Source organism: Pollicipes pollicipes, unplaced genomic scaffold, assembly GCF_011947565.3.
Source record: "Pollicipes pollicipes isolate AB1234 unplaced genomic scaffold, Ppol_2.1 Scaffold_4219;HRSCAF=4965_pilon_pilon_pilon, whole genome shotgun sequence".
In the NCBI taxonomy this organism is placed as follows: Eukaryota; Metazoa; Arthropoda; class Thecostraca; order Pollicipedomorpha; family Pollicipedidae; genus Pollicipes; species Pollicipes pollicipes.
Window position 1 is genome coordinate 10338595 of NW_023596448.1, and position 22614 is coordinate 10361208.

The following is a 22614-nucleotide window of genomic DNA, read 5'->3' on the forward strand; positions in this document are numbered from 1 at the left end:
CGAATAAATTGCCAACTGAACTGACATGTGATCGATCGGTGACAATTCGACGTGGCCAAAATGGTGAATTTGTGACCATTTATTTAAAGTTGATATTTGAACGGAATACGACACAGTTATGAATAAATGAGCGGCAAAGGCAGCCGACGAATCCGTGCACGCGTTGCTGTAAATTTCGCCACGATTCTGACTATGGTTTCTCTTCATTCTGCCCCTGCATGCTCAATGGTGGCGACTGGCGCTGTAAATGGACTTAAACCTAAGTGCTCGAAGCCCGGATAGCTCAGTTGGTAGAGCGTTAGGCTTTTAACCTAACGGTCCAGGGTTCGAGTCCCTGTTCGGGCGGGGTTTTGGCAGCCATAACTCGTTAGCACCATATGCTGCACTGGAAAGCATTGAGGATTCCGGTAGCGGGAGTCACCCATGCGCGAAGTATTTGCTATCACATCTTCTGGCGCTCAGTGCTTTGTCCTCGTGTTGCGTCGGGAATGGTATCGCATACACTTCAGCCCGGCATAGATGTTAAGACTTATTACCCGACGAGGATTTACGGATCCAAAAATTATCTTTAAAGAGCACTGGCTTTAATACTTTCGTGACGGCAACCGAATTCATTGTTCTGTACACCAAGTACACTCAGTCCTTTTACGCCGAGAATAAATGACATCTTCTGATCAAAGTTGTTCGCGCTGGTACTCCACGCGACGATCACATCTAGACACAAGTGATAACACTATTACACTCAGCACCACCACACAGCAGTCCACGTTCACATCCCTGATATACCGCGGCGCTAGATCAGCACCCTCGCCCGAAAATCCCCAGCCCTCCTGGAGCATCGCCGCTGTCCGGAGTGACCACATCTCTCACTCCGGTAATGCATCGTCCGAACTGTGCGATGCGGTGTGGTCAAGACCGGTTTCTACATGCATTGGGTCTCAACCTGACTGAGACATTGCTCTTCCGAGGTCCGCTTGACGTCGGCAGCTCCAGAGTGAGCAGCCGATCTGTTCATTGTGTCGCTGGAAATGAAAAACAAGAATGCATTGTACAGCAAAACACTGCTGCCGTGAATTTCTTGGTGCAGGAATTCGGCTGCAGCAGCTTCGCAACGCAAACCGGTATTCAGCCTGCACTCGCCCATCGCCATATGGGGTCGTGCATGGCATTGGTTACTCGCCCTCGACTCAACCGCTGCCGGGAATGGCCAGGCCCGGTGGCGGACCGTAATGCTGTACTTCAGACGGTCACGTGCCTCCGTGGGCTGGTCAGCTGATCGAACGCTGATTCAGTGGCATGGGGGACTATTTCGTTTCCGAGTCCTTTCGTGGATGATCTGAGACTGCAGTGCAAAACTTCTGGAGATTCTATGATACCGTTTATCCATGATTTTTTTAGTTCAAAGCTTACTTTTGGTCTGCACTCGTCAACGCTTGCAGTGTGAGCATGTGTAGAGCGCACGTCATAAAGTTGACGTTTCGCTGCATGAGCGAGTTGAGTCACAGGCATTGCCAAACATAGCAGCTTCAATCAGGATAGTTTTTAGCAGGTGGCTGAAATGTACTACAAATCATAGGATATCAGTGCTGACAGCACAGATCAGTGGTGACACAGGGCTTTTTCAACACCCCTCAGAGCAGGGCTTCTCACAGACTTTTCGGCAAATTCATGCTACATACTTAACAGCATAACATACCAAATAACTAGGCTTATTACTAGTCGTAGAAGAATCGTGGCGGGCTACAGCATCTTGCGACGAACATGATCAGTTTGTTGCACGGCGTTTTAAAGTGCTGTGCTATTTGAGACAGATGGACTCAAATGCTCGCCACACGGTAATAAATTGGGTTCAGTGCAAGGCTGTGGGTACGAGGGGAACAGGGAGGGGATGGGGGGGGGGGAGGTACCAACAAAAAAATGGCTGGGTGTGCTTTCGAGATTAACTTGTACGGTTTTCTATCTAGATCTGGCGCATATTCTTTTCACGGTTGGAAGCAGAAAAGTAGTTTCTCAAAATCAGTTTTGGGTGGCTGAACCTTAAAAGACTATGATAACAGAAAATCAATGGATAAATATAATAGATAAGAATGGGAAACCACATCCCTGGCTTGAAGGCTCGACCTCCCCTAACTGAAAAGGAAGCTGCATGCCTCTGGGCTGGTTATGTTACATATGCCTGTGCTTGATTTTTTAAGTGAAGTCTCGTTCATCATTCAGTGTTTGATGGCAGGCAAATAATATTTTAGTGCAAATGAACTACCGAAGCAAAACTGTTCCATGGTTGTGCCACGCTGCACTTCAGTTCCACTTGTTTTTTGTGCCGCATCGCATTTAGAGTTATGTTGCATTTTTTTCTGAAAGATCTTGCCCCAGGTAACAACTTAGACGATTCCAACTTTCGTCGGTGACAGAAAAGGCACTTTTCATCGCTGGCCGGCCACTCCATCCTGGTTCGTGTAGGTATTCGTGTTGTTAACGTTAACGTGAGAGGACGTCACAAGAGAAGGAATGTTGTCAAAAGGCTATACTTCAGACTAACGGACTATCTCGGACGAAATAAGAAAACAAAAGCATACGTGAGGATAAGAACTAATAAGAAAACACGCCCAGCAGGCAATAGCCCGGTTTTTAATGCACTTTTGACATTTTTGCTGGGAGTTGGATGACGCTACCACCGTGGCCGTCGCTATTCGTGGATATATTAGGCATCGCATGCCGGGCAGATGATCGGTACTGTTACTAGCAGATAGCCACCGGCCCCGCACATCATTCACGGCTCCAACCAGCAAAGGCGACGGCCGCGACATTCTCAGCGCCCAGGAACTACAAACGCTAAGCTAGCCCACATGGCTAGTGATGACCAAAAGCATTATACACCAGGGCATGTTAATTGCTGCAATTAGTCCATGTCGTTCAGCATGGTTGAAGTACGCCAACTGACGTAAATTGAAACGCAACCCGCTGGGGACGTGCTGAAAATTTCACAGGTAGTGAAGGCTAAGCGTAAAAATTCACTAAAACTCAAACGTAATGCGTTGCAGGTGTACAGCAGCTCTAGCGGGGCATAAGGAAAACAGCATCGGTTATTCTCCATGCCCTTCATTTTACACGTGCTCTCGCTTTTTTAACTGTCAACGTTTAGGTCTGTCTTAATTTTAAGACACTAAAAAGTTTTGTTCCATTTAAATGCAGTTCCGCCTTAACTGTTGCTCCTGATTGTAGGTTGTTGTGTACAACATTGTGCACTTCACTTCAAAATACAGTAAGGTATTGTGGGTTTCTTGCATGCTATGACTTGCATCCAGCAAATGATTTAACCAGAGATACATTACATCTCCTTGGGGGTAGCAGATAAACAGCTTGCAAAACTCACGATATGGCATTCACCAAATCATGCAAATCAGAGGACATAGATTGAGCTTCGAACTACCCATGATGCACTGCATTGCATACAAACTCGGATTGCAAACAAATCTGCAGCTGCAGTCAGCTTGGACTGCATTTGGGGTTGGGATCACATCCTGTGCAATATACACTGGCCACAAAAAATTAAGTTTCCATTCCATAAAGCTATGCTACAGGCTTAACAGATGCCAACATGGAAAATGCATTGAACATGACGTCGTAAGTGGAGGAAATCTCGCCTCCTGTCACGCCAACACAAGAAAGTCTTCAGCAGCATGAATAAATAAAAACAGCACTTAAACACGCCTTAAACTTTAATCCGCCCAATTGCTGCCGTGCCAGTATGTGGAGACTCGTATCCATGACAACGACAACAATGGATTTTGTTATCGCATCAAATCAAGGGCGTCTGAAAGGTACAAAGTTAATTGGACTACTGGAATATCCACTTCCATCACCAAAATGGACACTTTAATCACCAACTGAATCAACAAGCCGTAACGGCCAATTTACCACCAGAAGACTGATTCATCACCAATGGCGCCAGTTAAAATCTGGTCATCACCGCAATAAGCCAAATCGTAACCTAAAGAACAGCTGGTAGCCCTTCGTTGCCTAATTTGTATCAGCTTCCAGCGATGCCAACGCACCCGTGGCGGTATGGGAGTTCAAGTCGCTATGTACGCCCTCGCAGGGGCACATCCATGATAACGAAACACGGAGGGCGACGTGGAACCTAGTGAGAACTCATAACGTAAACGTGGTGGCGAGGTGGAGGTGGGCTTCCGCATTTTCGATCTTGGCTGCGTCTACATGCGCTCGCTATTTGACTTCTGACTTGGATGGTCTGCGACCGGTGGCAGCGGCTGTCCAATGTCAGGGGGACAAAGGGCAGCGTACCGTGCCAAGCGCTACGGTGCATGCAAGGTTTTTTCATGAAGTTTTGCGGTGGAATTGAAATTTCACAATTTAATAAGTGGGGTCCTAGGGCACACACAATAACCCTGCTTTTGGGTGAGCTCTGATCCCAAAATCCACAAATTAAAAAAGCCTCTTAAGACGATTATGACAACAATCAAATGCACCAACCAAGCACGTGTGTGGAACGCAGCACGTACCGCAGGTAAGGTTCTCAGAAAACCGGCTCAAACGGGGTCCTGAGTCCATTTTGGAGCTCGGGCCCAGGGGCTCTTTAGGGTCCCTGTTCGGCATCATAGCCCGTGACTGGCCAGGTCCTTCACTGTCTCATTGTGGATCATTTCATGGCCATTTCCTGTATTTCAATCCCATGGCAGGCAAAAGGAACTCGTCCAACGTAAGTGGATCTCTGAAATGTAGCGTCCCGTCCTATCGCCATTCCGCAAAATGTACCTCTGGTCGACAAGGAGCCCCTTGCCAGCACAGCCGCCCTTGCTAAGCACTCTGTGCCTAGATACAGGGAGCCACCTTGTTTCAGCGCCCCCCCCCCCCCCCCCCGACACACACACACACACCAACTAGCTGCACCCCTGGATCTGAAGGTGTGTTCGATAGAACGTAGCTCCAGTGTGAATAATGGCATCCGTGCCCCAAAACATTCGCAGGTTAATGCCGACTTGGCTCGGAATATGGTTGTTTTTACTGATGGCTGAGTATCTGAGCTTCTGGTACAAAGTTTTGGTTTCCTGCCAGTTCTTGGTGATTTGTTTCACTTATTTGGTGAAACCTCAGCCGATTTGGCGGATTATGTTTTTCCGGACATATTTTCCGTGCCTTTGGTGACATGATAACTTGCAGTTTTGCAGTTAATGACTTCCTAAAACTGGTGGTGGAAACGTTTGCAGTAGTGGCAATAATCCAATCGGTGGTGAAGTGCTGATTTTAGTTGTGGGGTATCAAATTTGGTACAAGTGTTCATTTGGTTTATTTCAGCTGCATTTTTGGTGATCAGTTAAAACAAAGTCCTACTGAAATGCATGGCATACAACAGAAAAGTAGACTAAGTTGTTCCAATTTACCTTCATTATATATTGAAGTAGCAAAATTAGATCCAGATCTCACAGAAAAAGCTACATTCTTGGATTTCATGACGTCGATTTTATAGGAAGCCATGTTATTGAGAAAAGCTGCATTGGCCCAACAAAATAGGCGATGAAACGTCGTATTCAGTAGGAAATCTAGTCCTCGAGTGCGTCACTTGGCTGTCAGGTTCGCGTAACCAAAAGTTTAAGTAATCATGCGGGTTGCTAAGGAAATAATTTCCGATCTATCCCACTTCCACTTCCTCTGTACCGGTAATAAGCCGTGAGATTTATTCTGTTACCTTGTGAACTGCCTGCTCGGCTGCCTATGAGCGTGTAGTCTCGTCGTTCACTCACAGACTATGCCACGGCGCCAATTGTGCGGCTATTAGAAGCGCACCATTCTTTGCACGACAAAACTGAAGTCCGGGCAAACCTGAGGCATACAAGTCATGACAGTCGCGACCGAGTAACACATTCCGGGAGACTGTGCCGCATGTGACAGCGGATCTGTCACGAAACACCTGGCGAATGTTGAACAGGCAGTAAACGATCCCGCGGAGACGCCATACGACCCCTGCAGCGACCAGCCGTAGCTTACTCAGGCGACCCCAGCGACGTCTCCAGGCGCGGTGGACGAACGGTAAGTGCGGTAGGCGAAACGTGTGCCGCGAGGTTCGCTGTTGGAACCGCCGCTGCCTGAGCTCGCCCTCCACCTCCTGTCAGCTGCAGCCGCCGTCGGTGGCCCCGCCTCGCCCGGCGTGCCTCGTCGCCGTCTCTCCTAGCCAACGTCATCCGTTTGCCTTCAGCGGCGACCCGCTGTCAGACCGCTCCACGCTCGCCGTCTCTGCAGTTGACCTCCACGCTCCCGCGCCGCCGTCCTAACCATGCTGGAGGAGGTGCTGCCCAAGGACCTGGTCGTGCCACCGGCGCTGCTGGCAACGCTGGTGGTCGCCGCCGCGTTGCTCCTGCTCTGGCCGCGTCGGCCACCGGGCGGCCCGCCGGGACCGACACCGCTGCCAATCGTCGGCACGCTCGCCTTCGTCGGCGCTTCGACGCGTGACGCCCTCTTCGACACGCTGCGGGCGCTTCCGCGTCGCTTCGGCAGCGTCGTCGGCTTCTACGCCGGCGGGCTCTACACGTGTACATGGAGGGCCTGGAGCTGAGCCAAGCCGCCATGACGCAAGAGGCGGCCAACGGCCGGTTCGCTGGCTCAGCGCAGCTGGCCGTCTCGTTCGGCCGGCCGTCGCGGCGTCATCGTCTCCGAAGGCGCGCGCTGGAGCCGCAACTCGCGCCTCGTTCGCGCCTCGCTGCACCACATGCTCACCTCGTCCTCCGAGCTGGAGGCGATGATCGGCGCCGAGGGTGGCCGCGCTGGTGAGCGAGCTGCGGGCGGCCCGCGGCCCGGTGCAGGTGAAGAGCCTCTTCCGTCCGCGGTACTTGAGCCTGTGCTGGCACGTCATTACAGGCCACAGGCTGCCGGAGGCGGAGACGCGGCGCCTGACGGCACTGTTCAGTGCCGAGATGACCGCGCTGCAGAACCCCTGGGTCGACAACCGGCTGCTGCGCACGCTCTTCCACGAGCGCAGCGGCTTCGGCGCCGTGCTGCGCTACCGCGATGCCGTGCGCGAGGAAGTTCGCGGAGGCCGTGCGCGGCGCGCGGCGGCCGGCGCGAGGGCACGTTCATCGCACGGCTTCGTGCCAGCAAGCGGGACCCACTCTGGCGGCCCGAGACGGACGAGGACTTGGTCATGTTCTTCTTCGATTTCCTCAACGCCGGCCTGCGAGACGACAAGCGCCCTTCTGCGAGTGGGCGCTCACCTACCTGCTGCGCCACCCAGACGTACAGCAGCGGCTGCGCGCCGAGTTCGCCGGCGCCGCGCCGCTGGCGCTGGCGCAGCGGCCGCAATGCGCACCTGGCGCGAGCCTTCGAGGCCGAGGTACTGCGCCGCTCGTCGCTGACACCGGCCGGCGTGCCGCACCGGAGCCTGGCCGAGTTCCTGGTGGGCGGCTACCGCGTGCCGTCCGGCGCCGTGCTGCGCTACGACATCGTCGGCACGCAGTGGAACGAGCAGCTATGGCACGAACAGGACCCGCTTCAGGCCGGAGCGTTTCTTGCGCAACGGTGTATTCGCTTCCAGCGAGAACCTGGTGCCGTATGGGATCGGCCTGCGTCGCTGCACCGGCGAGGAGTACGCCCAGGCGTACCACTTCCTGATGATGGGCGGCCTGCTGCGCGAGTTCACCGTCGCGCTGCCGCCCGGCCGGCTGCCGCCCACGGAGGAGGCCACCATGGGCCTCACGCGCAACTGCCTGCCGTTCGAGGCGGTCCTCACCTCACTGCCGCAGTCCTCGGCTTGACGGGCGGTGCGCGACTCACGTGTCACTGAAGACCCGTACAGGGTAGGCGGTAGGCATCCGAGCCTACCTGCGTGGAGGGGATAGGGACGGGGGTGTTCTAGGGGCTTACACGCATCTCTGGCGTCCTTTACAGATTGCATCGTTACTTTCAGCCACTATGTTATCTAAGGGCACCGTTTTCTTTTCTTGTTTAAGTCACCCAGCACGACTGTCATAGGAATGAAACTTGGCCGCAGTTCGTCCTTTATGCCTGCTTCTTCTCCAACCTGGAGCCTTCAGTGTGGGATGCTGGTTAAAGCAGCACAGGGATGTTAGTGCACAGCTGCATGCTTAAGCCAACAGTCAGTCTACTGTCAGTTAGTGCGATTCAGTTTTCCCAGCGGTTTCATTCCCGGGCTTAGATGAAGCACAGAGGATCGGACGTCGCTTGACCCCAAGCACTGTCCAGACTACAGTTTGTGTTGTTTTGCTGTTTTTATTAATGCGACACGAGTTTCGGAACAACTGGGAGCTTGGCACGTGGGGACAACTGTGTGGGAGTCTGTGAAATCAAACGGGTTTTGTTGCACGTGCAGTCAGTGGCCACGACCGAACTAAATAGAGTGAATCACCTTCGACGATGGAATGTACGTTATTTGTGTCGCAGTTCCATGATATGGCGTTCCAATAAACAACAAGCAGAACAGGTTGTGGGTTGAGTGACATCCAAAATATGGCTCGAATCATCGTTCACACGCTCGAGTGACGGGGTCTGCAATAACCCAGGCCGAGGTCGGGAATGGAGCCTCGCGCGTTTCAACATGGACAACGTGGGTATCAGACGGCTTCGCAGTAATCTCATGTGTTATGAGATGCCGGCTGATAGCTTTAAATTCAAGCAAGCAGTAGTTTTAATTGTGTTATAAATCTACTTGACGGAACTTATTGGGACCAACCTGACTAAAACCAACTTTACTGGCTGTTAGCCTACTGGTCAGTTATGCCGAGTGAACCATGAAACTGTTCCAAAGTGGGGGTTGAAAGGTCCCGTCTAGGCCGCTATGCACGGGATTCTTTGCCAATATAGCCCGCAGCTAGAGTGAGACAGGGACACCTAATTGGCGGTTTTTTGTGCATCATTTTCATGTGGTGGACAACATAGATAGGGAAACGTCTTGCGCTCTCATGTACTCGTGAGTACGTACAGTTTTATTCCCATTCAAAACCATAACAAGGAAAGCAGACAGGGAACTCCAAGCTCAAGTAAACACTCGAGCTGACAAAAATCAGTAACGCCATATTTCAACTAAATTAGAAGATTTTGTGTTCGTCTATGGTGTTGGTGGGTGGCCAGCTTGCTCCTGTTTATTATGCACAAGTCACGCCCCCGAGGACGAATCGACGCGTGTAATCGTGTACCAGCCGTCGACACCGGCAGATGGCGTACATACGCAACGAATTCGAACCAGCGACGAATGACGTGACTGCTACCAGTCGCGGTCTCCCATTAACGTATCAGCTTCACCCGTACAAACCAAGGAGGATCGTGTTTGAAACTCAATCCAAGGTGTGTTTGCGGGGTGCTGCATGACCCCCTGCAAGGGGAATGGGGCAATAGCACTTATATGATTGTAGAAAACATACAAAGAAATACAGGTTTCACTCGAAAAAGAGTGACCTTCCCAATACACCTTCGATGTCCAAACTTTTATCAACCACAGTTTCACTTCCCCACAATGATTCGTGATTGGCTAGTCGGAGTTTCCAGCACTGTCAGCAGGGCGTAAGACCAACGTAAGACCGCAAACACTTAGAGACCGAGCAAAAGCATGTATTGCCGCAAATTACGATGCAATCAATGCCAACAAGGCGAGAAAAAAAACATGATGAGAATATGAACGAACGCATATTTTGGTCGGTGCTTTGCTTGAACTTCGCCATCCCGTCGGCTCAACACACCACGAAACACAAGCCTGCTGTGATCGCAGAACCCATATCGGTGCGCCACATTTTCAGCCCATGGCAGCGCAGCCATCCTATTAGAGCTCCAGCATCGTCCTGGACACCCTCCTCTACATTGGACTAATCCCCTTCGATCGGACCCACCTTATTCTTGATCAAGGCCACCTTTCGCGGCATAGCATTCAGTTGGACCTCTTGAGGGGGACACGCTCATCTGGGGGGACTTGGAGCACTACAGTTCCGATCTTTAGGACACCTCGAGCCCACACAGTATGGCTGCCGCGGTTGTTGGGCAGCCCAAGCCAGCTCAGGTTAACCCGAGATATCATGTGGCGGCCAGCCACCTCAGCGCGGCTGCAATCCTGCTAACACCGAAGGTGTCCCACTGGTGGGCCAACCCCCCTGACCACCCTGCACGCGGAACAGTCACCTCCCTGGCATGACTCTAGGACACCTTGACCTTCACCTTGCTGGCCATCTTCTTCTGCTGGCTCTGCACCTTCTCCATGACGTCGTGGTCGAAGTGGAGTGCAGCATCAGCGCCAGCACGCCGGCCCTGTTGGCCATGCTCTGCCGGCACTGCCGCTCCTGTTCCAGCAGCTCGTCCATCTTCATCGCCCAGCGAACCTGACGACGGGGCAGGCGAGGTCGGGGGAGGTCAGACGCCTGGTGCAGGACCAAGCACACTTACAACGCCACGGATGTGCTGTAGGGTAATGGCTTCGAACAGCGCGAAGGGCGCCGCTTACTGCAGCCGATGATGCAGGAAGCCAGAGATTCATTTGCTCTCAACTGGCTCGCAGTAGCCGCATTTCAGTACGACAGCGGCATTGCAGAGAGTTTTCCTAAATGGTAAGGGCAACCATCTTTTACAGAGGATGCTTGTCACGAAAAGGCAACGGGACGTGCGGTAGGTTATGCACGCCGTGAGGGATATAATTTCATTATTGATCAAAATGCCATCAAAGGATGGATATTAATGTACAAGCACATGTAAAGCAAAAATCCCTGCTTGAGCAGCAGCCTAGACAAAGCCCCTGCCGTCCACGTTAAAATCTTTCGCACTCCTCTCATAGTTTCCTATTCAAGCCGTCACAGCAAGCAAGCATAAGCCATCCAAACCAGAGCGCAGTCTCACGTAAGTACGTATCACTGCTGACATCTTTTGGACCACATGTGACCGTTACTTCCCATCTCATCCGCATCGGGTCCTCTCATCATCAGCTCCACAGCCGCGCTCCCAGCGGTCCGATACACACGTGTGGCATCGGCTCTCGCCAGGCCCGCTGTGACCCGAGCGTCCCCCGCCCCCCCCCCCCCCGCCGTACCACCCGCTCCATGTCGAGCTCGGCGCGGCGCAGCTTCTCCCAGCTGAAGTGTTTTAGGCACTTCTTCTTCGGGGCGCGGCAGAAACTGGCCTATTGGACGTGAAGACGTCCGCCACCAGGGGGCAGCCGCACACCTCGTCATCAGACACCTGCGGACAGGGACGACACCGGGTCAGGGGAGGACACCGGCGCACGTGAGCTGCAGGGGGCCGGGGAGGGGCAGACGACGGGGAACAGACACCTGCGGACAGGGACGACACCGGGTCAGGGGAGACACCGGCGCACGTGAGCTGCGGGGGGGCCGGGGAGGGGCAGACGACGGGGAACCAGACACCTCGCGGACAGGCGACGACACCGGGTCAGGGGAGACACCGGCACACGTGAGCTGCGGGGGGCCGGGGGATGGCAGACGACGGGTATTATAGACACATGGAACAGGGAATAGCTGGGATGAGAGGCACGGGACACAAGCGAGGATAATTTAGGAAACCGCGGACATTTGGGAGCCTCGTCATTCGGCGGCAATGAGCGCGGAGTCAAACTGTGCCAGAGAAAACCCGGGCATGCGCTGGGGGCTGTTGTGTCGGGTACCCAGTCCTATGACGTCAAAGCCAACAAACGCCCAGATGACTTATCCTCGGGCAGAATTGGTGCAATAGTGGCACGATCAATGCCGTCGCTCCTGGCGGCCACCTCCTGACACGGTCTTGATTAAAACCCCGTTATTCCCGGCGATGCCCTCGCCCTTTCAAACTGAGTCGTGCATGTCACTGCACCCACCCGCAGCTCCCACTTTTGCTCGCGCAAGACATCCCCGCCAGTGCTGACCATTGGGAGGTCGGGAGGTATTACTCTCCCACTTCTTCATCGAATGTCAAAGGCATAACATTAGCTTTCACCCTCAAGGCTGCTGAAGTAAACTGTCCAGTCTGTGGGCGCGCACCCTTGCCTTCCCCAACCTACCTTCGGGTTCTTGCTGTGCTCGGGGCATAGCACGCGCAGCCGCTTGCAGTACGTCCTGTTGGCCCGCGTTGTTAGAAGTCGCCAGAACATGTTGAACCCCTCCACGCGCGTCTGGTAGAGCGAGCCGAACGACGTCTGACTCTCGTACTTTGCCGAAGCACTTCTCCATGTGGCGCACGGCGTTCCTGGTGGCCACCTCGTGGCCACACGTGACGCAGTGGACGCTGTTGCTGCTCCTCCTCGGTGTCGTCCTCCAGCGCCGAGGGGTCGACCGTGCCGCGCCGACCGCGGTCCACCACACGGTCCCAGCTCGTGGTGCGAGCGCCGTCAGCCGCTCCAGCTGCGTCTGCGCCTCCAGCTGCTCGCGCCGGATGCGCTCCAAGGGTGCGCATGTTGCGGTCCTCGGCCACGCAGCGTGTCATGTTCCACTCTGGATGCGCTGAGGCAGCACCTGGCGGCGCGGCCCCGGCGCTGGGTCAGAGCCACGAGCGCGTTGTCGGCACCATGGTAATGGTTGGTACGAAAGTGCAGTTCGGCCGCTACAGCCATTTCACGCTCCTCACATGACAAGCAACTGCTCAGACAGGAGAGTGGAGCCGTATCGCACAGGTAGCGCCAAAGCGCCATTGTGCGGGTAGGGAGAACGCCCAAGCATGCGTTGCTGGTGGACGCAGTGAGACATGTCACTGCAAAATGGGCGTGCGACGATGCATGTTGCGGGAGGTAGCTGGCGAGAGATGGCTGGCGATATGAGTTGAACAAAACAGCGGATGATGTAGAGACGGGTAAAACATGAGCAGCTGACGTCATTGCCTGGCGCATGCCCTCCGGCACAGACTAATTACAGTTCCGACACAGGTATGTTAGTCACCCGGTGCTGCAAACCCTTACACCGAGCGACCTTGAGACAGCTCCCACCCCGTCGCGGCCACCCACCTGGAAGATCCTGTTCCTGGCCAGGTTAAGACCGCACTGATCGGAGCAAGTAGCGGCTTCCCTGCCGGCTGGCTTGACACACTGCGGCCCGTAGCACTGCTTGCCCGATCCGTCCGCCTCGTCCTCGTCATCTGACAGCTCGCGCTTGCGCCGACGCGCGCCGGCAGCGCGGCGCGGCTCACTCGATCGCCGGCGCGGCGCCGGCGCCGGCGCCGCCTCCTCGGGCCGCGGCGCCGGCCGGTTCGTCTCGCGCAGCGGCGGCGACGTCGGCGGCGGCGGCGAGGGCTGGCGGGCCGGCGCACAGTCGCCGCCTGCACGGCCGCGACTGGAGGCCAGCGCCGCCGAAGGCCGGCGCGTCGCGGCAGGCGGCGCAGCGGCCGCAGTCGGCCGCGCGCTGACAAGGCGCGCAGCGGCCGCACCCTGGCGGCGGCGCCACCGACGCCGGCGGAGGTGGGGGGCGGCGGCTGCGGCGGCGGCACCGACTCACGCTCAGCGCGCGCCGCCTTCTTCGAGTCGCGGTGCTTGTCGCGCTCTTCTCGGGGTCCGCTTCTCACCCTTGTCGCTCTTGTCACTTCTCTCGCTCTTTCTCAGCCTTCTCGCCCCGGTCGGCCTTCTCGCTCTTGTCCGTCTTCTCGCTCTTGTCGACCTTTTCGCTCTTGTCGGCCTTTTCACTTCTTTCAGCCTTCTCGCTCCTGTCGCTCTTCTCGCTGCGCTCCGTCTTCTCGCCGCGCTCGTCGCCGTGTCGGCTGCCGCGGCTCTTGTCTTTGTAGCGGATCTTCAGCTCGGGATCCCGCTTACGACAGCGGTGGCAGTAGAAGCGCTTGATGTGCTTGGCCTCGCGCTCGGTGACGGATATGCAGTCGCCGTGGTACCACTCCTCGCAATTGTCGCAGGCAATCATGAAGCGAGTGCTGTCGGCTGAGCGGCAGATGCAGTACACCTCCTCCTCCTCCTCCTCCCCCTCCTCATGCTCTCTGACTTTCGACTGCCGCTCCAGTGGCGCTAGCTCACCCTTCTTCATTCTGTGGCAGGCTGAGGGGGTACGCAGCAGGATGGTGTCAGCCAATGGCATGGACCAGCTGCATGGCTTCTTCCCCTAGGGTGGATTGTTTGCCAGCCCGAGCTAGTGGTTCAGACATGTGGTCACATTGAAAACAACGGTTGCTGTGGAATGGATGCATATGGAATGGATTGGAATTGCATTGCATATGGAATGGATGCCAAACCTGCACAGTTCATAGATAAGACAATAGTAATAGCCTTATTCATCATAGAAAAAAAAACCAAGAGAATGGAGATAAAGACAGTGTTGATGTGGTGGCCTCATGCCTATGTCAATACAACTGGCAGAAAATTTACTTATGCCATTTGTTTTGATCCAGGCAAATTGCCAAAATATCAATGAATCTACATCTCCATTTTCCTGGTCTTTCTATAAGGAATAAGGCTACCACTACTTGCCTTATTTATGTGCACAATGTTCCTTGCAAATGCACTCAGCAATCTAAACAGTTTGGTTGCACCATCTTTAGATGATGGAAACATCCCTCATATGGGCAGGCTTATGCACTTCAGGGCAGGCTTGTGGGATTACACACTGAGAATGAACAAAGTTATTCAAGTTTTTCATATGGCTAACCAGTGACAGTGCGATGCACTGATGAGCTAAGGGTAAATATTTTTACCCTAATCAAATCTTGCCAGAGGTAAGGACAACCATCAATCACCATCTCTGATTGCTGCATGTCCCTACAACAGACATGCTAACATCTAACATGTGGTAACAAAGATACCTGTTCAATTTGTTCCTTGCCAGAGCCAAGTTTAAGTGCAGCTACACATGGCATCAAGGTGGTGTTGTTTACCAAAATACTGATGGCCTACCAATTCTGGTAATTGGAAACAACAAATGCCACCAGATCTGAGCTGATTCCTGTCAGAAAAAAATATTGATAACAAATGCCTAGACTAAGGGCAAAATTCAATTTAAGTTTAACAAGATGACATTAAAAATCCAGACCAAAATGACAATGTTGGGAGGAGCATATCTGGCAATGTTTCAAGCAATCATGGCATGCATCCATATGGAAATTTTCAAAATTCATTTTAAACAGCTAAAAGCTGGATATTTGTCACAGTAATGGTTTGAAAATCAAGCATAAATTGGCAAGGCCTGAGTTCAGCACATACCAAGGTGAGGTTCAGCACATTCATAACATGTAGGCCTCTGGCACAGTGGATGGATTTTTTTCAGGCTGCCAGAGGATATATGGAATTGCTTTTGCAGCATATTTTTTTAACCACACCTGTCTCTGTGACAACTGTGCCATTCAATAAATGTCTGATTATAGGAAATGTCAACATGGACTGTTCATATCCATTTGAAAAGTGAAACCAGCACAGCCTCACAAGGGTGGCTTCAGGGGGATGGTGGTGGGGGGAGGGGGGGCAAATGGCAAGAGGTACTAAGGTACTGAAACCATAATTTAGTCCCCAAAATGGTTTGATGTATGCTGTTATGTGCATACTATGTAATATTTCCAGCAGTAAATTCTGTGGGTTTCTTCTCCTGATACTGTTGGAGCAGTTAAATGTGTCAACAGCATAAAATACCATTTCAAGCAGTAGCTTTGCCCACTATTCTGTTGACTGGGTTCCCACTGACCTGTTAATTCCATCGTGACACCCAAATTATCAGATTACTGATATCTGCACACAGCCATTCCATGAGCAGCACAGCAACATGAGTCTGAACCCCCCCCCCCCCCGGTAATGTCAAAATACTATGTGTATCTGTATATATACACGTGCATTTTGCTGTATATACTATATATATATATATATATATATATATATATATATATACAGCCATATCTGTGTGCGTGAGATTCACCACCAGGCACTTTGAATGACATTCTACAATAACGATCAGCCCCCCCCCAAAGTCCTGATCAGCCCCTGCTGTCCTAACGGGAACCGAACATTCCATCTAAACGCAAGCATCAAACTCACCTAGTGCGCTGAAGGATATTAGACGTGCCGATAATTTGAAACACAGCTACCCAGCCGAAGTGCCAACCTCGCGCGAAGCGCCCCGATCCAATACAATGCCCCGACCCGTGTCGCGTCCCCCAGAGAGGATATCCGGCACAAAACACGCGGCACAAACGTCTCAAATTCGGCTACGAGGGCTATGAAGTTGCGATCATAAGGTATGTCTGGTTGTACAACAACCACTATGATATGACGCTAGTTTTCGTCCCGACTGCGGAATGCATTAGGAATGTTCTTAGCGCGGAATCGAATGTTATCCTGAATGACCCGGTTCCCAACTCAATTGGAGCGGCGCCATCCTCCCACTACATTAGGATTTACCCCCATTAGCTCAAATCTGGAGAGAAAGCCGATTGCTGGCGCATTTCTATGGATGGGTTTCGTCATTTTTCACCGTTCATCCCTCCCCCAACCTTTTCGGCGAAGCTACATCCTGGTTTCCAGGAATGGTGTTCAGCGGCCATACTCCTCCGTAACTTTTACCAGCGGAAATCCATGATCCTGCCTTACGGTGGGAAAACGGGAAAGGTGTGCGCGGGCGGGAAAGATGTGCGCAGATACGCTGTGAAGTGAACGCCAGCAAGGTACTCTCGCAGGCCCGTCCGCAGTGTGTAACCTTTTCAAGGGAGAAGGTCCCGTCGACAGCATCGCAGCTCCAGATCAGATCGGAGCAGTCGAAGCTGAACGTGGAGAAGTTGTCCTTGGCGCCGGTCAGACAGGCGGTGACTATGAAGGTGGAGCCAGCCTTCCAGAGGTCGCAGTCGTACGTTTTGGGCAGACCAGTGCTAGAAAGCTCGGCGCGAGGCGGGGGAGTAGGTGAACATGCCGTATTCTGGCCCGCCGACACCGTGCAGTTAATCCCTTTGCTTCCGGGTAGCATTCGGTGTATGGACAAACATGCCGTCACCGATGGGGACGATGTCGTTTGTGCCTGCTTGTGGTACACCCTGTCGTTCAGACCGGTGTGGCTAATGTCCTAGACGATGCTCTTCCAGAAGACCGAATATACGGCCTGCCCAGAGTGGGAAATACCACCTGTTTGTACATGGTCCTGCGCCCCACGTGCTCCCGAACCTCATGGACGATGGGTGCGTATATCTCGTGCAACTCCGGTTCGTCCTCATCCTCGGCCCTGACGTCGAGGAGTATCGAAGCTTCGAGGACCGTCACGCAGGCGGCCACGACCAGCTCCAATGTCACGCTGATACCCGTCCGGTGCTTAGACGATCCTGCTAAACTTATAGAAGTGGCCTTTCATAGCGCCCCGGCCTCTTCACGCGCCACCTGGGCTACAGCTGACAGTATGATACAACTCAAGCAAGTGCGCACCTTCCTGCGTCGATAACTTTTTCCCGAGCGACTCACATGTGGTATTGGCTGTCATCAGACGTTCGCCAGGCATCCAGTGACTTGGCCTTTAGGAACGGTCTAGTCGCTTACCTGTAGGCAAGATGACTGCACGCGACTGCATGTGATCGAGATGAATCTATAGTGCCGTTATTATCACCATATGTAATGTCCTTGTGTTTTTGCTTTCGAGTCCAATGTGTGTGAAGCGGATGCGGGAAAAACTTTATTACGGAGGATCCTAAATGAAATATTTATATATGTTTATCCATCCATCAAAAACTGCGGCCATAGCAGTCGTAATGTCCCAACACCCGGCCACCCCTCATCTCTCTCTCTCTCTCTCTCTCTCTCTCTCTCTCTACTCTCCTCTCTCTCTCTCCTCTCTCTCTCTCTATCTCTCTCTCCTCTCTCTCTCTCTCTCTCTCTCTCTCTCTCTCTCTCTCTCTCTCTCTCCTCTCCTCTCTCTCTCTCTCTCTCTCTCTCTCTCTCTCTCTCTCTCTCTCTCTCTCTCCTCTCTCTCTCTCTCTCTCTCTCTCTCTCTCTCTCTCTCTCTCTCTCTCTCTCTCTCTCTCTCTTCTCTCTCTCTCTCTCTCTCTCTCTTCTCTCTCTCTCTCTCTCTCCTCTCTCTCCTCTCTCTCTCTCTCTCTCTCTCTCTCTCTCCTCCTCTCTCTCTCTCTCGTCCTTCTCTCTCTTCTCTCTCTCTCTCTCTCTCTCTCTCTCTCTCTCTCTCCTCTCTCTCTCTCTCTCTCTCTCTCTCTCTCTCTCTCTATCTCTCTCTCTCTCCTCTCTCTCTCTCTCCTCTCTCTCTCTCTCTCTCTCTCTCTCTCTCTCTCTCTCTCTCTCTCTCTCTCTCTCTCTCTCTCTCTCTCTCTCTCTCTCTCTCTCTCTCTCTCTCTCTCTCTCTCTCTCTCTCTCGCTCTCTCTCTATAATTTTGTTCACCTCACTTACAGCTCTCCTGGTTCCGTCATAGCTCAGTTATAGCCAGCCCACAACATTTTTTGTTGGGTTTCATCTGCGTGCAAGAACAATATGCCTTGAGCATGAACCACATGGGAGAGCAGAACTTGGGAAAATGTGAGACGAATTCGTGTTGGGATCGATCACGTCGTTCGGAAGCTCTCCACCACAAAGTCCTTTAAAAATGTCCGGTGTCAAACCCAGAAGTCTTTGTGCTACGTCACAAGCCATCTGGAAGCATGTCGCCGGGGCTAGATCGTTTTTAAAAAGTATTACACTAAATGTTCCTGTTTAAATCATTCTTATGAGCCAATGACCATGTAAGTCACATTCATTGTCATACCCAGCTAAGGCGCAGACGTTTGTAAAATACATCATGCCATGCCAAAACTATCGGTCATCTGTAATCGTCCTAATACGCCCGAAAGACTTGCATGCGCTCTGTTTGCTCTGACGTCATATAGATACCAAAATTGTTAAACCTTAGCTAATCTTTGTGAAACCTTGCCGACCCGTATGGGGGCAGGGCCGGGTACGCAAGGGTCTCCCCAATTTGGTGTTGACGTTGATGGCTCGGGGGTTTGCTTTTAGTTGATCTATTCCCACAAACTATAATATTCCGACGCAATTTATAACTGAAAACATGAAGAAAGCCAACACCGACAGCAAGACGGATCTGCCCTCGGCTCCTGGGGCCATCGCCAATGTAAATCGTCGCCACCTCACCAGGGAAGTGGAGAGGGGCCGGCGAGCCAGGTGAGTTGCACCTGTTGTAAATACAGCTGCTCCAACACCAACCTTCAGGGCGGCTCAAGACCGCATAAGAGGGACGGCCCTCGCTTCCGAGCAGCAGGACGCAACCTATTAACAAGCAGGCTGACAAGGGCTTGGTGGCAATGACTGCCACGGGACGAAACATTGCGAAAATGTGTATGTTGGGGGCGTTTTTCCATTGAAGACAATGGGAATAATGCCAAAATTTCACAAATTTGCGGGGAACGCACCCTCCCCTGCGCTGGATGGCCCTAGGCCCGACGCGCAGCCAGAACCTGGCAAGGGAGGCAGAGTTGACAAAGCCCCCCCCCCAAAAAAAAACCGCTGGATGTGACCCTGTTGTTAATTAAGGCATGCTTTTCTTTGATATATATTTGATATATATATATATATATATATATATATATATATATATATATATGTATGTATATATATACATGTATGTGTGTGTGTGGGTTTGTATATGAGCGTGATTGCCTTTCATAACTGGAATAGAAGACACGTGCTACCGCGAGATCAATTCTGCCCGACATTGATGTCGGTAAACTGAAAAAGCCACGCTGCACGGAATCAATCGCCGGCGCTCTTCATTTTACAATGGTCCATTTGACTATTTGTATACCGATAGAACTCAGAAACTGCCAAATTTTTATCTTGGTATTAACGACACCAAGCCATGTGTGCCTGGGAACGTTCAACATTCAGCCAGAATCGATTAGTGATTTAAATTACGTAGCGGGGTTTTTAACACGCGCGTTCGCATATTTTGGCAATAAAAGCCTTGACGCCGGGCATTGTAGTCTCCATAGGCCGCGCAGCGTCGGCGCCACGGCTAACATAGTTCGTGATCAATGCGTGGTGAAAATGAGGACACATTTGAAATCAGTAGCTTTGAAGGCCTTAGGTCATAAACTCGTGCAATTAGAGATATTCCAGTTGCATATTTCACCTGTGTGATTTTTAGATTGATGCTTGTTACGGATTGCCCTTACAACACGGAGAAGAGGTGCTGGAATCTGGTGGTGGAACTGGAACAGTAAATGCAGGACCTCTGTTACAAATTAATTTGAAGGACATTCAGAAACATTATTTTACAATGGGCGTTGCTGCATGCACGGCGCCCGCCGCTTGGCGCTACTGGCATTGGCCAACGCCTTTCGGTCTGAGGGAAACCAGGCCATCGTCGTCTTTGCTTCCCGAGACTGCGGATGTGTCATTGGGGCTTTAAGACGCACTCAGCTGCTGATGCCTATGACGTCGCCTACCTCTCACTCTGACAGGAAGGGTGGGCGCCGCGGGGAATCTAACCCCGCACCTCTGGTTTCCTAGACGCACAGTTGTTCACGCAGGTTACACTATCGGCGTGCGACGCGCAGGCTCAAACCCTTTGATGCTATTTCTTTCACTAGTTGATTCTGCAAAATAATGTTCTCGAGCAAACATGGCATGGCCTTGTGCATTTTAAACTCTTTTCGACCCACTCCATTGAACACTAATGATACCCCCCATCTCTTTCCGGGAAAGCGGCCCCCGTATGTAGAACACTGCGGGACATATTATTGCTCCCAGTGAAGGGCTGAACGGCCACTCTGTCCTGCCGTCGCGTGCCTTCCGGCCGTCATTCTGGCGACACGGGGCGGGACCCCTTACCGATCCGGAGCCGCTCGGAGAGATACATCATATCACATTGGTCCGCTCCGTGACGCGGGAGGCCTTCCGAGCCGTACCAGTGACCCCGGATCGATACATGGGTGCTTATTGATGCAACAACATCCCTGATGGCTGCAAGTGGCCAAATAACTGGCACAGGAGCCCCTCGTTGAATCAGAGACCTCGAACATTGTAAATCGCGCGCCCCGGTCTCGTTCCTCCTTGAGAAATGGCTCTCACGGGCTCAAACGAGCATGGAGTTGATTGTTCGGTATACGTGGTCTGTGACCGACTTAGATATCCGCATTGTCTCAGGGGTTCTTCAAACGGTGGGCGAGGACCTCTAACTAATATTTCAGGTCACGACCCTACGGGACGCGATTTTTATGCAACCTTCAGCCAGTCCATCGGGCCCTTATGCCCTGCGGCCCAGCCCTTGATCGTCGGTTGCGGTGGACCGCCCGTGCCCTCCTTTGGGCGTCATCGAACACCTCCCTTGGTCGGCTCGGGGCCCTTGCGAGCACAGGATCCTCTGTTAGGTGCTGTGGGCCCGTGGCAGATGCAATGCCCCGACCAGTGTAAATTACTGGCAACGGCTATATAGCTGATTGGGAAGTGGGTCCTCGAGCCCATACCGACTCGGAGCACCTTGATGCCTGAGCCCCTGAATGCGACCTCCGGCCGGCCTTTCGGACTCTGTGGGCCCCAGTTGGGTCATTAATGGTACGTTCCAAGGGGCCCAAAGGACCCGTGGAACCTAGGACGGGGGGGGGGGGACGTGCCCCCTGTGTCTTCCCCCTGCCTGCACCACCGCCCTAGGTTTCAGAGGTGTTCTCAACAGAACAATATTGGAAACATTCCAGAGTTGCCCGATCAAATGACATTCAACTCATTCGCAGCGTGTCCGTGCCGCGACATGCCTTCCTGAGAAGTGCCTCGTTTCCTGACGTGTCGCTGACTTTCCTTCGTAATGATTGCGTTTTCCAGCTTCGCAATTATCCGTGCTTGCCCCCCCCCCCCCCCCCATCTTGCGTTCAATTCCACCGCCATTGAGAAGACGCGGCTTGTCTTTTTGAGCTTAAAGTATTGCGTTGTGGAGACCATATGACGTAATTGGAGACGTTCTCCCGTGCCCCAGGATTTCATTTTGTTCCGTTTCCCGCCATAAGCCCGGCTATCTTTAAGTTGCTGGATGGAATGTCCCAAAGGCCCACCCCGGCCAAGATGAAGGTTCGCGCCTGTGCACCGGAGATGGGAACCGCTTGCCTATGCTAACGGATGCTTCTGGTATAATTTTCCAGACACTTATAGCATTGGGAACCTCTGCATGCGACGGGCGATCGGTCGCGACTTTATTCAGGTCGCACATTTGCTGATGAGATGCCTCTGCCGTCTCCAGCCTGGCTCCAGAGGAGAGCGCCCGCCGCGCCTCGACTGCCCAGGAGCAGGATCAGGATGTGGAGGCGGCCCGACAGGCGCGCGGTAGGCGTTTCCGGCCGGGGAAGGCTGCGACAGGCGCCCCTCCCCTCCCCCCGCACGCCGCTCTCGCACGAGGATGTGTGTGCTGGGATGGGAGTGACAGGGATATTGTACGTTACCTGTCAGCGTTTCTAAAGCTGCTTGGGCCGAAGCGAAACACGTGTGTGGCGATTCTTCGCCAGTGTCGAGCTACGAACTTTTCCAATGAGGTCGCGTCAGATGAGTGTGCATGTAACCGTACATACATGGCAGCTAACGTATGTGGTATGTGGCGAGTGGCGCGTTTGATGGATAAGCTACGCTGGAAGATGTGACATGCGAGGCGCATTCTAGACCCAGAGATATAGCTTATGCTTAAGATATAGCTTAAGTTATGGGTCATGTTATGCAAAGCGAACGTTTCGTGCTGAGTTAA

General features: G+C 52.8%; 2 protein-coding genes and 1 non-coding gene across 3 annotated transcripts; 2 read left to right on the plus strand and 1 right to left on the minus strand.

Moving 5' to 3' along the window:
- The first annotated feature begins 272 nt into the window (after nucleotides 1–272).
- On the plus strand, nucleotides 273–345 carry TRNAK-UUU (transfer RNA lysine (anticodon UUU)). Its single transcript has one exon. It is a non-coding gene; the product is annotated as a tRNA-Lys (tRNA).
- Nucleotides 346–6292: 5947 nt separating this feature from the next.
- Nucleotides 6293–7766, plus strand: LOC119095794 (steroid 21-hydroxylase-like). The gene is made up of 5 exons (XM_037218650.1): nucleotides 6293–6348; nucleotides 6628–6782; nucleotides 6874–7060; nucleotides 7306–7485; nucleotides 7547–7766. The coding sequence occupies exons 1-5, from the start codon at nucleotides 6293–6295 to the stop codon at nucleotides 7764–7766; spliced, it is 798 nt and encodes a 265-aa protein (XP_037074545.1).
- Nucleotides 7767–9817: 2051 nt separating this feature from the next.
- LOC119095795 (CXXC-type zinc finger protein 1-like) lies at nucleotides 9818–15650 on the minus strand. The gene is given in 11 exon segments (XM_037218651.1): nucleotides 9818–10229; nucleotides 10232–10334; nucleotides 11039–11125; nucleotides 11128–11184; nucleotides 11999–12148; nucleotides 12150–12233; nucleotides 12235–12431; nucleotides 12434–12449; nucleotides 12935–13078; nucleotides 13527–13966; nucleotides 15600–15650. Coding segments are annotated over 11 exon segments (1368 nt in total). The 5' UTR covers nucleotides 15613–15650; the 3' UTR covers nucleotides 9818–10152.
- Nucleotides 15651–22614: the final 6964 nt, after the last annotated feature.